Below are 16,767 nucleotides of genomic sequence, written 5' to 3'. Positions count from 1 at the left end.
GCTATAATATAAATAAATATTAAATAAGGTATCATGTATTTAAATGCAAAATTAACTAATTAAAAAAGGTGATTGATTATTCTGTTTTTTTAATTTTTTTTAATTGAATAAAGATTATAATTTTTAAAAACTTTTTTATAATAGTGAGGGAGGATCTTTTCCGTATTAATTTTTGGTTTTAAGTGAATAAAATATCATTACGTGGTTTTAACTCATTGATAATATAATGGTGATATATTATTCAGTATTTATTGTTGTTTCAATTAAGTAACCTATTTTCAAAATTATGTATTTTTGGTTTAAGTGAACAACAATACTTTATATTTTTTAACTAATTAAAAATGTGTTTTTATTTAATAGAATTGATGATAATTTTCAACTAAAAGTTTGAACATCCCTGTGATCCCTATTGCCTTAAGTGGAAAAATGTTGTATTACTGCAAATTCCGTATTGTTACAAAGGGGTTCCCTTTGGCATGAAATTTAAAAAATTACCTGAATGTATAAACACCCTAATGTGAGGTGTTTGCAGGAGAGATGGCGGTCCCTCTGTACACGGGCCGCGTGACCGACTGGATCACAAACCAAGAATCGCCGGATGCTTTCAACGAGGCCATCATGACCATGGGGATATTGACTGCTGCCAGGTAAACCAAAAAAACCCACATTTGTCATTGGTCCAAAGGCGTACAGTTAAATTGTATTCTTGCGTGGTCCAGCGCGCTGCAGGAGTTTATCGGCGACCTGTTGTACACATCCACGATGCTCCGCATCCACACAGCAGTGCAGGGCGTCGTCTTCCAAGCGGTGTTGAAACAGGACATCGCCTTCTTTGACGCCACCACCACAGGTTGGTCACGGAATCCCCCCCGAGAGACGTCAGAATGAGGGAACACGTAACAATCCATTATCACTCGTATTACCACGCTGCCGTTACAGGAGAGCTGGTTTCCCACATCATCACTGACACCAACAACATGAGCGAGGCGCTGAGTGAGAAACTCAGCCTGGTCATGTGGTACACGGCCCGCTTCGCCTTCCTCCTGTATTTCATGGTGACGCAGTCGTGGAAGCTGACTCTGCTCTCCTGCATGGGGCTGCCCATTGTCTGGGTCATACCCAAGTTCACCGGGGGCTTCAGTCAGGTGAACTTCTCACATTCAGCACACAATTTATCCATCCTGCTCTGGTGTCATAGAGCAAGCACAACTCATCTGTCAATCACAGGACTGACTTTGTAGACATATGAATGATAATAAAAGACAGGCTCGTCTTCAACAAACCTAACACTAGCTGCGTTTCCATTGCAGTTTTTCGCTAAATAAAAGCGATATTTCTAAAATTCTGCGTGTCGGCCTCTGTTCCCGGAAGGAGATCAACGAGACCAATGCAGGTCCTATAGTTGTCCTGCATTGGCGCCCCGCCGGTTTGGTGTTTAAGTGACCTCTAATTGCGGAAAAAGTGTTTCCGTCATGCTTTTGCGAGACACTTTAATATCGAAACATCTCAGAACCCACCTCATTAGCACAAAAATGTTTTAGCGATATTTGAAAGGTTTTTCGAAATATGAGTGTTTCCATTACCCGTTTCCTATTGCGATATTTAGGTTTTGTGCATTTTTGTCATCGCTATTTTCGGCCCACAGCACGCTTTTATTGAAGTGAACATCAAAGACGTTACTGTCTATTTTATCTACCTCGACATTGGAGAAACCTTCGAGTCATCAACAAAAAATATTCAAGGGACTCGCAGGTCTTCAACGAACCTAATGTCCGTGTATTTGTAATCATCAGATTTTCAAGTCTTCAACAAGCATATCTGTTTTTCACCAGTTTTTTTGTAAATATCAAAGAGACTTTCAGGTCTCCGACACATCAACAGGTCAAATTATTTTTGAGTCTTCAAGGTACCTAAAATACGTATTTTCGTAACTATTACACAATTAACGTCTTTGTGTAACCGTTACCCCCTCTTATCTTCGAATTAAATGGCTGTATGGGTTTTTAAACACCGAACCCGTCACACGTCTTGTTTTAAACATTGAAAGATATTCAGGTATTGGACAAATCTATTGTACGTATTCATCCCTGGTAGGTGATTTTAGAGTCTTCAACATTAATAACGTCTGGTTTTCATCAACATAAAAGACTTAATCTTGACCCATTGTCGTGTTTTTGTGAGCATTGAAGAGACTTTTGAGTCTTGTACAAACCAAATGTACAGGCTTTTGTAACTTTTCAAGAGACTTTCAAGTCTTTAACACATTAAAAGTATGTATTTTTGTAAGCCTGAGACAATTAACGTGATTTTGTAAATATTTTAGACTCTAACTAAATTTGAATAAAACAAGTCAAGAGTCTTCAACTAACCTAACATATGTCTTTTCGTAACCATGAGACAATTAACGGGTTTTTGTCAATCTTAAAGAGACTCTCAAGTCTTTAACGGACCTAATGTACATATTTTCGTAACCATCAGACACTCAAGCCCCCAACAACCAAATGTACGTGTTTTTGTAAACATCAGATTTTCTAGTCTTCAACAAGCATATCTGTTTTTCGTCATCATCTTTGAATCTTTGTTTTTCGTAAACACTCAAGAGACTTTCGGGTTGCCAGCAAAGCCAAAGATAATTTGTTTTTGTAACTAGTCAAGGGACTTTTGAGTCTTCAACAGACTTAAACTACATATTTTTGTTACATTGAAATAATTAACGTGTTTGTGTAACTACTACACCCTGTTGTCTTTTAAACAAAATGTCCGTGTTTTTTTTAAACACCAACCCCGTCTTGTTTTAAACACCGAAACATATTCAGGTACTGAACAAACCTAATGTACGTCGTCCTGTACGTATTCATCAGTGGTAAGTGATTTTAGATTCTTCAACGTGCGTAACATCTGGTTTTCGTCAGCATTAAAGACTTGATCTTCTATAAGCCCAATTGAAGTGTTTTTGTGAGCATTGAAGATACTTTTGAGTCTTCTACAAACCAAATGGACAGTTTTTGTAACTTTACAAGAGACTTTCCAGTCTTTAACAAACTAAATGTATGTTTTTTTGTAAGCCTGAGACAATTAACGTGATTTTGTAAATATTTTAGATTCTAACTAAAATTGAATAAAGCTAGTCTAGAGTCTTCAACTTACCTATCATATGTCTTTTTGTAAATATTGGACAATTAACAGGTTTTTGTAAATATTCAAGAGACTCACAAGTCTTTAACAGACCTAATTGTTTTTTGTAAACACTGAAGAGACTTTAGGGTTGCCAACAAACCAAAGGTATGTTTTTGTTACTAGTCGAGGGTTTTTTGAGTCTTCAACAGACTTCTACTACATCTTTTCATTACTATGAGACAATTAACGTGTTTGTGTAAACATTACCTCAAACAAAATGTCTTGTGTTTTTTTAAACACCAAACCTGTTGCACATCTTGTTTTAAACATCGAAACAATTGTTTTAAACATAATCTAGGTCCTTTCGTATGCATCAATGGTGGATAATTTTAGAGTCTTCAACGTGCATGGCATCTGTTTTATCGTCTCATTAAAGACTTGATCGTCGATTAGCCCACTGTGCCGTTTTTCGTGATTAGTGAAGAGACTTTTGAATCTCCTACAAACCATTTATACATGGTTTTGTAACTTTTCAAGAGACTTTCTAGTCTTCAGGTAACCTAATGTGCGTCGTTTCGGAACAGTCAGACAATTTTGAGTCATAATACGTTTAAATTTTTTTTAGAAACATCCAAAACACGCTAGAGCTTGATGAAACCGTTCAAACTAGGGTTGATCATGTATGCAGTACTCTCGCCACACCACAGGGGGGCAACAGCAAGGCTTAAGTGTCACAATGAAGCATATCAAGATACAGGTGATGGAATTCCTGGTGGGCATTGCTGCCTGACGCACCTCCTCCAGTGCCTTTTAAACAGGTGTGCTGTGACGCCTCACTGAACACCTCTGTGGGCATAAATGGGTCATCAGCTGGGGACCACCATTCATCAACGTTTCGCTCCTTTAACCCCAGTACGTCTCATGGTGGCGGAGCGATGGCAGGGATATCTCCCTGCCACCCCCTGCTGATGCCCTAGATCATGGGTGTCAAACTCTGGCCCGCCGTGTAATTTCACTTGGCCCTTGAGGCGATATCAAATTAACACTAGAGCTGGCCGGCCGATTATATACAGCGGCGGTGCCGCGGTAACACCACATTCACCGCTACAAGGTGTGTGTGTGGGGGGGGGTGTACTTTGTAGCGTCCCGGAAGAGTTAGTGCTGCAAAGGGTTCTGGGTATTTGTTCTGTTGTGTTTATGTTGTGTTACGGTGCGGATGTTCTCCTGAAATGTGTTTGTCATTCTTGTTTGGTGTGGATTCACAGTGTGGCGTATATTTCTAACTGTTAAAGTTGTTTATACGGCCACCCTCAGTGTAACCTGTATCGCTGTTGCCTTGCATTCACATGTGTGTGCGTACAGAAGCCGCACATATCTTGTGACTGGGCCGGCACGTTGTTAGAATGGATGAAAAGTGAACATGACGACAGCTCGTAGAGGACGTTAAAGGCAGTGCCTTTAAGGCACGCCCCCAAGACTGTGGTCCGGGTGGACTACGAGATATAATGACTGATGAACACCTTCGTTCGATAATGAAGGTTGCCTCAGCTCAAAACCTGAGCACTGACATTAATGAACTAGCATCCAAGAAAAGATGCCAGGTATCTGACTTGGGCACATCATCAGTATGTTGTAAACTGAGCAGTTTAAAGTCCTGTATGGTTGATATATCCATTGTTATTTTATTTTCAAATTTATTAGCCTGTGGAAAAAGTTAATGTTGATATTTACCTCAGAAGGCTGCAAATAGAAAAGAAGCATTACATTTTTATTTAAATTGTTTTTGATATGCCATTGATATTTTTTAATTATTATTATTATTATTTGAAACTGGATTTTGCATGTCACTATAAAGTTATATAAGCCTTCCTTGTTCAATATTCAATGCAAAACTTGTTTGGGTCCCTATTAAAAGGTTAATTTGTTCAACCTTGGCCCGCGGCTTTGTTCAGTTTTAAATTTTGGCCCACTCTGTATTTGAGTTTGACACCCCTGCCCTAGATGTTTGCCCCCCCCAACTCTTATGCTTCCTCCTTTGCCACAGCCAGAAGCTGCCTTTGTCCGCCTCCTCAGCCAACTCTTTCATGGCTTTTCGATGCCCTGCTCCTGTGCATCCAATGTCTCGGGGTAGGCGGGCAGTTGAGGAACCCACGAAGCCCGCACACCCCACATCCACAGGGCAGATGACAGCTTTCCAGCCAGCCTCCCTGCACTCTGCTGCCAGGTCAGAGTACTTGGCTCGCTTCCGCTCATAAGCAGCCTCCAACCCCCCCTCCCATGGGACAGTAAACTCGACCAGAAAAACCGTCTTGTAAGCCTCTGACCAGAAGACCAGGTCTGGCTGTAGCGATGTTTCAACAATCTCCCTGGGGAACTGGAGCTGCTTCCCCAGGTCGACCCTCATGCTCCACTCATTTCCTGGTGAGAGGAGTCTTGCTGTAGCTCTCTGGCGGGGGGGGGTTTGGCACCCTCTTCAGCCCTCGCGAACTGGATGGGATGTCTGGCTGGAGCGGAAGGTCTGCTATTCGCCTCCTTTCTGCAGGTCTCTGACACCTCTGCCAACTTTCTCAAGACTTGGTCGTGTCGCCATCTGTAGCGGCCTTGCGACAACGCTGTCTTACAGCCCGACAGGATGTGCTGGAGGCTTGCATTGATGGTGTTGCAGAGGGGACATGTCTCCTCTGCACCAAACCATTAGTGGAGGTTTCGGGGACAAGGCAAGGTGTCGTACGTTTCTCTGAGCCTGGCTTGGGGGATCTTCCACAGGTCAGACCATGACATAGACCTATCTGTGAGACCTTCCCACGATGTCCAATGACCTTGCTGTCCCTGGGACACTACTTTGATGTTTAGGCGTTCTTGCTCAGTTCTTGCCACTTCTGCCACCATCATGGCTATCCGGTCTTCTTTGGAAGCCTTTGACCAGAACAAGGGAGCCTCCCCCCTCCCAAGGCCTGGTCGACCTTTCTGAACTCTACCGACCACTTCACGGTGCTTCAGCCTGCAGATTGCCGTGTCGACCTCTTCTTGGGCTTTCCACTTTCTTCCTGTTCTTATCTGGGTGCCCGCTGCTCTCACCAGCTGGTCAGTGGATTGCCTCAGCTCCAGCACCAGCCGAGCCTTCTCTTGCTTGTATCCCAGACTGATGGATCGCAGTGGTAGAGAGTTCCTACCAAAGAGGCCTACGTCTGAGAGGCACCTTGGTAGTCCCAGCCACTTTCTGATGAAGCAACAGTGGAGTGAGTAGAAGAAGACTACTCATTCTCCATCCATCCATCCATTTTTCTACCGCTTGTCCCTTTTGGGTTCGCGGGGGATCGCTGGAGCCTATCTCAGCTGAATTCAGGCGGTAGGCGGGGTACACTCTGGACAAGTTGCCACCTCATCACAGGGCCAACACAGAAAGACAACATTCACACTCACATTCACACACTAGGGCCAATTTTAGTGTTACCAATCAACCTATCCAAAATATAAATAAATTGCCAAAATTCGACTTTTAACAACCACTAGACAACTAAGTATGAATGTTCTGTCCAGAGCAAAGACTCAAGTCATTGTTTTTTGTCTGACCTTTTAAGCGATGGACACATTGTTCCAGACAAGCAGCAACAACGGTAGAAATCCCAGCATATAAGCTTCATCCCGAAACTTGGTCAAGCATTTGTAAATAAATATTGTGCACAAATATGTTTAGTTTGTTATGTATTGAAATTGCTGACTTTGTGATGTCTTTTGTATTTGTGGTCGTGTGGTTTTTTGTCTGAGAGCTCGTAATACATGTAGCGCTAAATGTAACCAGTAGAGGGTGATAAGGCACATTCTTTGTGTGCAATGTTTGATGTGTGAATGTTGTTTAATTTCTATTTGGGTAAACATATATTTTAATGTGTAAATGTATTAACACTAAACTTTTAAATATTATTTATGTAAAAAACACAATGGACTTTGTGTAAAATACACATTGGACGTTATAATTTTGTGATGTTTATTTTATGTTTATATGTTCAGTTCTACTAACCTACATGAAGGAAGAAGTGTAAAGAAATAAAACTGAGGGAGGAAAATATTCCAAAAGAAGGAACATCAATCCTAAACAAAACCTTTGGAGCTTCTGTTTCTTCATGCTGTTAACTATCTGTCTAGCTGCATACACTGGAATCGAGTAGTGGAGGCTGAATAATGAATTTATGGACAGTGCAGTGTGAAAGCCCATGTGTTTACTTTGCAATTAAGCAAACGCAGTCTCAAAGAAATATAACCTGGGGTGGCACTTACTGACGAAACATCTAAATGTCGATGTCCGGCCCCTGAGACTTTAGGCTCTTGAAACTGCGGTTCTCTTCATTATGTAGTTGAATAGCCCTGCTCTAGAGTCTTTAACTAAGCTAACATATGTCTTCTTGTAACCATGAGACAGTTGACAGATTTCTGTAAATATTCAAGAGACTCTCAAGTCTCTATTTTCGTAACCATCATCTTAAACAAACCATATATATGTGTTTTTGTAAACATCAAAAGCACAATCCAGTCTTCAAAGCTAATTGTAGTGATGCTAACCAAGGCTGTTAGATGAAACGTCTTTATCTACATTGTCTTTTCTTATCTTTAGACGCTGTCGGTGAAGGTTCAAGAGTCGCTGGCTAAAGCCAACCAGGTGGCCACAGAAAGCTTCTCCTGCATCAAGACCGTGAAGAGTTTTGCCAATGAGGACGGCGAGACGGAGCGCTACAGACGGGCCATGGAGGACACGTACAACTTGCATAAAAAAGAGGCGGCTCTTTATGGAGTTACTACATCTGCCAACATTGTAAGCGCAGTACCGTCATTCGTCAAGGCAAATACAGTATGAAGCAAGCACGATAGTTGATTTTTGTCAATTGTTCATATTCCCAGTTGAGCACTTTGGCCATGAAAGTGAGCATTCTCTACTACGGAGGGATGCTTGTGACCAGGGGGACGGTGAGCAGTGGAGAGCTGGTCTCATTTGTTCTCTACGAACTGCAGTTTGCCTCTGCTGTGGAGGTGAGCCACCAGAGATCCCAAGCAAAAACCTTAAACAGATTGGTGTCACGTCTTTAAATGTCGTACCTTTTTTTTAGGCCTTCATGCATTCTTACCCAGAGGTGAGGAAGGCTGTGGGCGCCTCTGAAAAGATCTTTGAATATCTGGATCGGAAACCTCGAGTACCCCCAGAGGGAACCTTGGCCCCGGAGAACCTCAAAGGACACGTTGAGTTCAGGAATGTTACTTTTGCCTACTCGGGCAACTCGGATGACGGAAGCCTTATTCTCAAGGTTAGCTTGCATCCGTTTGCATCCGTCTTTCACTGCCCCATTTTCGGTGTAGGACATATTCTAGAATAAGGGTGTGCAAAGAGGGGCTCGCTTTTTTTTTATTGGTCCGCACATATTGTCAAAATCAAATTAGAGAAGCTATTTCGAAATAAACATCATTACGCATGTGTTCACTCACAAAAAATAATCACATCTTGTGCAAGCACAGTTTTATTTATTTTATCCTTTACCTTAACCGCAGATGGATACCTGAAAGGCATAGCAAGGTTGTTTTGCGGCCAGTGTTCATTTATTTATTTCATTCATAAAAAATCAAAGAAAGGAGTAAAAATAAAACAATCAACAAAACATTAAAGTAAATTATGAATGACAAGGGGCAGAAAAATGTTAAAAACGTGCAATATCTGCCCTCTATTTCTACAAATAAAACAATTGACTTCCAATGGTGGCAACTAAAATGCCAAATTTTCATTTTACAACAATTAAACCAATAATGAAGACATCATTTTACTCAGTCATATCTTTTCATCATCATGATTTTTACTTTTTCTTTGAATACAGAAATAGATTTAAAATTGTTTTATTTCACTGTCAGGATTGTTCCATAAACAAACACCTCTGATTGAAATACTTATTTCCATTATCACTGTTTTGAATCTAGATTTATTAAGGATCTCAGTTCCTTTCGGATTATAATTACTTTCTCTTTTAACAAATCTGTTTTGAATGTTTTTTGGTAGAATTGTTGCATGTGCTTTGGACATGATTTTTAGGATATTATACTCTACCACTTCATGACATTTCAGTAAGTTTAACTGTTTGAATATTGGGTTTGTGGGTTCCCTGTATGCATTTCCAGTAATGTTTCTTACAGCTCTTTTCTGCAAAAGGAAGATTGGATTTCAATTTTTTACAGGCACTACTCCATACAGTATGTTATATATGGAACAATCAGGGAATTATACATAATATTCAATGCTTTTTGAGTCCTTCACTTTGTGTAAAATAGCAATAGTTTAAGATACTTAAGCCTTTGTATCATTTGTATGTTATTTCCCTGACAAATGTTCATCAATCGTAACACCCAAAAACACGACCAGTGATCCGGTCAATGCATAAAAGATGAGTGAGGAGACTCCGATTGAAGTGCTTGCTGGCAAATGTCACTTCAAAATACACAAGACTTTCAATGAAACCAAGGTCTATTGCGGCGATGAATTCTCTTTGTCATTGAAACACAAGTTTAAAATACCATCTAAAAAGCAAAACACGTTTTTGAGGCAGCCGCTCGCAAGCCCAGGCATGTTAATCGCAAGTCCAAAAAAGTGTTCCTTTTTCGTTAACTTGTTATTATCGCGTTAACTTTGGACAGCCCTAATATAAATCTATGAAAGTGGCCCCACAAATCCCTTAGATTTTTACAATATGCGCCTCTGGGTGGAAAAAAGTTATAGAAAAAGGGTATCCAATGTGCTGCCGGGGAGACATTTGCGGCACATATTCTAAAAATACAATATAACTACAAAAAACAACAGCAAAAGAAAGCGCAAAAAGGTGAGAAAAAGCTGAAATGTTGATACTAATGACACAATAATAAATGTGTTGTTAACCTGTGTGAAGTTAGCCCCTGACCTTGTCAAAACCTCCACAAACTTATCCCAATCATTTGTGCTGCAAAATGTTTTTGTCTAACTATTATAGTTTTTATGTTATTAATGTTTTATGATTTAAACCTAGCCCCATGGTAAATGGATTATACTCGTATAGCGCTTTTCTACCTTCAATTTACTCAAAGCCCTTTGACACTATTTCCACATTTACCTACAGATGATGCAGCAACTGGGGGTTCAAGCACTCTACCACCCAAGCCATAGTTAGAGAAAAACATTTTGTAGCACATACGATTGGGACAATTTTGGGAGGATTTTGACAAGGTGGGGGTTAGTAATGGATCATAAAACATTGATAACATAAAAACTATAATAGTTACACAAAATATTTTTGCAGCAAAAACAAAGCACAACCAATTATGACAAGTTTGGGAAGAGTTTTTGACACATTAATCCTCGGGAAGAGTTTGACACATTAATAACATAAAAACTATAAAACATTAACATAAAAACTATAATAGTTGGACAAAAACATGCCAGCAAATGTAGCACAAACAAATGGCACAAGTTTGGGTTGATTTGTTCAAGGCCAGTCAGAAAATGTATTTTAGGAAATTTACTTTAGGAAAATTTGAAAACCATGCCAAGCTAAAAATTTTGCAACACAAACGAAGGGGACAAGTTTGGGTAAATTTTGACAAATTTTGGATCCCCGATCACAATGATTTCAATCTACAAATAGATGTGATACCGATCTGAAGAGGGAAGTGTGCCGAACAGCATGAACATACACTACCTTTCAAAAATTTGGGGTCACATTAAAATATCCTTATTTTTCAATGAAGATAACTTTAAACTAGTCTTAACTTTAAAGAAGTACACTCTATACATTGCTAATGTGGTAAATGACTATTCAAGCTGCAAATGTCTGGTTTTTGGTGCAATATCTACATAGCTGTATAGAGGCCCATTTCCAGCAACTATCACTCCAGTGTTCTAATGGTACAATGTGTTTGCTCATTGGCTCAGAAGGCTAATTGATGATTAGAAAACCCTTGTGCAATCATGGTCACACATCTGAAAACAGTTTAGCTCGTTACAGAAGCTACAAAACTGACCTTCCTTTGAGCAGATTGAGTTTCTGGAGCATCACATTTGTGGGGTCAATTAAACGCTCAAAATGGCCAGAAAAAGAGAACTTTCATCTGAAACTCGACAGTCTATTCTTGTTCTTAGAAATGAAGGCTATTCCACAAAATTGTTTGGGTGACCCCAAACTTTTGAACGGTAGTGTACATATAATATATATATAATGTAAAAGTCAGATTTTCGGGGAAACTCGCTAATATGCTGTCATTTCGCCACACACCACGGCGCTGGTTAAAACGTAACTGCAATATTTTTTTTGTGGGGTTTTATCCTTTATCTGGCTGTTAAGTACAGCCAGATCATCAGCGTGGATCTTCGTAAATATATTTTCAGCAACTGCTACATAAAAAACATATGCAATGTACGCAACTGGGCTACAGCGTATGCATCATTTCCAGTCCTTTAACAATCGGGGATTTTTCTGTCAAAGTGGACAAGTTGTGTGTTTTGTACCACATCTATTAACTCTCTGTGTTAGTTTTTGAATAATCAGAATATGGGTGGGAAAGGATGTCTGAATGGTACATATATATTGCTCTTATGTACTTTCTCAAACGTGTAGTACGCTTAGTCAATGGATAACAATACTGAGCTACTTCTTCAGATAACTGCACAGTTTCAATTATTCAAATTTATTGTCAACAAATACCATCTTTGAGACATACAGCGGGCCAGATTGTAAGCGCTGGCGAACCACGGGCCGTAGTTTGGGGACCCCTGAGTTGGACAAACAATTTTTGCAGCACATATGAATGGCACACGTTTGGGGAGACTTTGACATTGTTGGGGTACTGGTTATGAATAATAATACATTAGTTACACGTTATTAACATTAAAAACTATAAAAAGTTAATAACATAAACACTACGATAGTTAGACAAAGAAAATTGCAGCACATCTGGTCCTTAGATGTGGTGCCTTACAATCTTAATCACAAACCTTTTCCTCTCTTCTTGAACCAGAACGTTTCCCTGGAAATAAAACCCAAACGGATCACGGCACTTGTGGGGCGCAACAGATCGGGGAAGTCCACCTGTGTCAAACTGCTGGAGAGGTTTTACCAGCCCCAAAGCGGTGAGATCCTGCTGGACGGGCTGCCGTTGCAAAGTTATCAAGACCTTTATCTTCGGCAGCAGGTGTGCGGTCGACAGCAGCGACTGATGTGTTCTTCGGGATTAAAAAAACACTACTTCAATCCTCTTCCTCTTCATTTTGTTGGCAGATCTCAGTGGTGAGCCAGGAATGTATGTTGTTCCCTCGCCCCGTGTGGGAGAACATCAAGTATGGCTGTGACGCTAGCGACGAGGACATGCACCGAGCCGCCCGCCTGGCCGGCATCCACAGCTTCATCACGGGGCTGTCGAAGGGCTACGACACAGGTGCGGACCGCTTCTTCTTGTAATGATGACTTGTGACAACAATCTGCTGTCGGTTAGATGCTGGCGAGAGAGGAGCACAGTTCTCTGGAGGGCAGATACAGCGTATCGCCATCGCCAGAGCTTTAATTCGACGACCCAAGATCTTGATATTGGACAACGCCACCAGCGACTTGGACACAGAAAACGAACATCAGGTAAGATGCTTTTAGTTCCTGTTGCAACCGAGCTTTAGGTCGTTTCTATAGTCGTTTTCCGAAAGTAGGGACTCTTTGGAGTTCCTATAACCTTTTTAGTCCCCAGCCCTTTTTCGTCGTGTTCCGACATATGGGAACTAGGGACTACGGTCCTCAGATCCTTTAATTATTTTAGCTCTTACTCTGAGGCAGGGTCTAAACTGAGTCCCATAAGAACTAAAATACGTAAGTGTTTGCTGATTGGTTGAACTGGCGAGCGACCAGCGCTTCTCCTAGCCACAACACAAAACCGCCATTTTTAAAAAGTCCCACAGAGTTGTTTTCGAGATTGCAACAGCAACAGGAAAAATGAATACAGCCAGCGAATAATGGATTGACTCTGAGGTCTCCAGTCTTGCTTGTGTTGTTTCTCTGGTCACTTTTTGCGGGCAGGTTGTTGGTTGTTTTGCAGTGGTGGGTGAGGAGCTAAAGTAATACATCACGGTTTGCAGGCGGATATGCGTCACACATGTTTCTTACCAAGGTCCCCAGCATCCCCAGCCATGTGCGAACTTGAAAAGGAAAAGTCCCTACCAGGAAGGGTAGTTCCTGTAACTAAACTCGAGTGTGGTAGTTCTTAGAACTGCATCCTAAAAACTATTATATTCAAATCCGGCTTATGTCAGCAGTTTGTCAACCTGTCCAGCGGACATTTTAAAAACAACTAGAACATAGATGGATGCTTTAGGTCAGGGATATCCAACTGGAAATAATAATACGGCCCGGAAATGACTACCGTACATACCGAGGTCAGTTCAAAACTTGGAGACAAACATTTTTACAGCAAATTCCTAAAAACGCTGGAGTGCTCATGTTGTAAAGAGGAACTTGGACCATTGTAAACACATTGGCAGATCTTTGCATTGATATTTTAACCTTGCTTGCAAACATAGAACACTGTGGTCCAACCTTGTGATTTACATAACTGAGGCGTTCCTCAACGCACCACTTTAAGTCCTCTCCTTTTATGGCAGTTACAATTTTTTTTCGTAATGTGATTTATGTAAGTAAGGCAGGGCTATTCAACTTCATATTGAAGAGGGCCGCAGTTTCCACAAGGTCTTGCCCAAGGTCTCAGGGGCCTTGACATCAAAATGTAGATGTTTCCTTAGAAAGTGCCTCCGCAAGTAATATACCTGTGAGACTGTGTTCATTTATTAGGTTTGTAAGACTGAAAATATAAACATTACAAAAGTATAGAGTCTTTTGTGTATTTTACATAAATCAGGTCCATTATGTATGTTACATAAATAAAAGGTTTAGTGTTAATACACACAGAAAACATTGCACACATGTGGCTCAACACAGTTAAACCTAAGGTGTAGCTTTATCGCCCTCTGCTGGTCAAATACAGCGCTACACATATTTACGTTAACCTGTTTTGATCGCCAGAGTTAAACAGCCAAAAACAACACGACCACGAATATAAAAGACATCGCAAAGTCAGCAATTTCAATACATTCTTACTTTGTTGCGCAGTCGCCGTTAAAAGTCAGATTTTCACGATTTATTTTGATTTTTTTCAGGTTCAATAGTGCCATCTTCTTCTACTCACCCACTGCTGCTTCATTGTGACACATATGATTTGCTGTTTCCCCCTGCAGGGTGGCGGGAGTACCTCATACATGAGCAACCCTGTTTTGAATGGTTTCATCAAGCCTTTTTGGGTGTTTTTTGGTGGGCGGAATTAAATGCTTTGGCAGGCCGCATGTGGCCGGCGGGCTGGCAGTTGAATTGAGCTGATGTAAGGTGTTGCTGTAGCTTGTTTACTTCAGATGCAGTCAGTAGTCATTTGTTCCACTTCACTAGTTATACTAGTGATGTTTCTCAAGGTTCTATTTTAGGTCCTCAACATTTGTGCTATTCAACACGTGGCCTGGAGTTTAGTTAAAAAAACTTGTGAGAGACTCACATTTTTGCAGCAGAATCTTAAAAACACTTGAGTGTTGTCACAGAGAGGATCTTTGATGAGCTTTTTAGCGGAAGATCTTTAAAAATAGCAAAGCGGTCCTGTAATTCTGACAAAACAAATAGACCAAAATTAAAATGTCTACTGTCGTGCAGGGGTTCTTAAATCTTTGGACCGAGGGGCCCAACTTTTCCACAACTGAGGGCCCACTCAAATAATAACAATGAATTAGAAATCTAACTCTTGATTTTGAATCGCATTCAATAATTATATCTGACCTACTTGCAGTTTACAACTTTTCCATATGATATGAAACTATGCGTTAATCACAAATATTGTTATTTATTTAAAACAAAAAACTTAGGCTTGGATCAAATGTACTAACCAGATAAACTGCATGAGAAGGGACTCATAAATAACTGACGAAAATACATCCAAATACAATTATGTTGTGCTATAATACATAAACGAAATCAATAATCTTATGTAACTGAGCTACTGTGTGAAACAATTTTCCTTGTGGATCCATAAAGTTTGTCTAATGTCTAATGAATATGTTTCTTAACTAAACTGTTAATACAATTGAAGTGTGCAAATGAAAATACAGCTTCATCACTTTAGTCATAATTTTTGCGCTGAAGAAACTTCTCTCTGACTTCAGCTCCAGACTTCTTCAGTTTTACTGCCACATGTGGTGAAAAAGTGTATTACAACTTAGGTACTACTGTGGCCCATACGGACCACAGCTGAGAAACAGGTACTTTTGGCGGCCCTCTTGGTCTAGGGCAGGGCGACCAGTCGATCTTTGGGAGCCGACCGATGGATCGCGAATATATTAGCAAAAAAAAAATAGTATTAATATGACATCAGTGACCAACAGGCACGCCTTTGAAACCCTGAGCATACCAGCACGCCTCTGCCTCTCCGGGCAGGGCCGAACACTACTCCGCTGGTCTCGCATACGCGCATTGCGTGACGTAAGACAACCATGTGACTCGCGTCCCATATATAACCATTGGATGAACAAATATACTATGGTACTAAGGCCATCTGTGGCCTGTGACTCATTGGCCCTGTGGACAGAACAAAAAAACAGCAAACATTGGGAAAACAGCAAGAAGCGCAATGAGAAAAAGCCAAAATGTTGACATTAGCCGATAATAACACAAAACGTTGTCTTTAAAAAAACAAAAAGAAAAAAAACAACGAATAAATAAATACATACAGGAACACATTTACACACACACTCACACACACACATATATGTATACAAAACCCAAAACCAGTGAAGTTGGCACGTTGTGTAAATCATAAATAAAAAAAGAATACAATGATTTGCAAATCCTTTTCAACTTATATTCAATTGAATAGACTGCAAAGACAAGAAATGTAATGTTCGAACTGAAAAACTATTTTTTTTGTTGCAAATGATCATTAACTTAGAATTTAATGGCAGCAACACCTTGCAAAAAAGTTGGCACAGTGGCATTTTTACCACAGTGTTACATGACCTTTCCTTTTAACAACACTCAGTAAACATTTGGGAACCGAGGAGACCAATTTTTGAAGCTTTTATGGTGGAATTCTCTCCCATTCTTGATTGATGTACAGCTTAAGTTGTTCAACAGTCCAGGGTTTCCATTGTTGTATTTAAGGCTTCATAATGCGCCACACATTTTCAATGGGAGACAGGTCTGTACTACAGGCAGGCCAGGTCTGGACTACAGGCAGGCCAGTCTAGCACCCGCACTCTTTTACTACAAAGCCACGATGTTGTAACACGTGCAGAATGTGGCTTGGCATTGTCTTGCTGCAATAAGCAGAGGCGTCCATGAAAAAGACGTTGCTTGGATGGCAACATATGTTGCTCCAAAACCTGTATGTACCTTTCAGCATTAATGATGCCTTCACAGATGTGTAAGTTACCCATGCCTTGTGACAGATGCTGGCTTTTGAACTTTGTGCCTATAACAGTCCGGATGGTTATTTTCCTCTTTGGTCCGGAGGACATGACGTCCACAGTTTCGAAAAACAATTTGAAATGTGGACTCATCAGACCACAGAACACTTTTC

The 16,767-nt window shown here is 40.4% G+C and overlaps 1 protein-coding gene across 1 annotated transcript in view; it reads left to right on the top strand.

Annotated features, from left to right (window-relative positions):
- Positions 1-16,767, top strand: part of tap1 (transporter 1, ATP-binding cassette, sub-family B (MDR/TAP)) — a 33,560-nt gene that overhangs the window by 12,548 nt on the left and 4,245 nt on the right. The window contains exons 4-12 of the mRNA XM_062062724.1: positions 533-647; positions 720-850; positions 940-1,145; positions 7,730-7,927; positions 8,014-8,142; positions 8,220-8,414; positions 12,136-12,309; positions 12,396-12,552; positions 12,610-12,746. Of these exons, the coding sequence (XP_061918708.1) occupies positions 533-647; positions 720-850; positions 940-1,145; positions 7,730-7,927; positions 8,014-8,142; positions 8,220-8,414; positions 12,136-12,309; positions 12,396-12,552; positions 12,610-12,746 (1,442 nt within the window). The remainder of the gene's footprint in view (positions 1-532; positions 648-719; positions 851-939; positions 1,146-7,729; positions 7,928-8,013; positions 8,143-8,219; positions 8,415-12,135; positions 12,310-12,395; positions 12,553-12,609; positions 12,747-16,767) is intronic.

This window comes from Entelurus aequoreus, linkage group LG11, assembly GCF_033978785.1.
Source record: "Entelurus aequoreus isolate RoL-2023_Sb linkage group LG11, RoL_Eaeq_v1.1, whole genome shotgun sequence".
NCBI classification, from domain to species: domain Eukaryota; kingdom Metazoa; phylum Chordata; class Actinopteri; order Syngnathiformes; family Syngnathidae; genus Entelurus; species Entelurus aequoreus.
The sequence above is the reverse complement of the archived record's forward strand: the minus strand, read 5'-3'. Positions and strand labels throughout refer to the sequence as shown.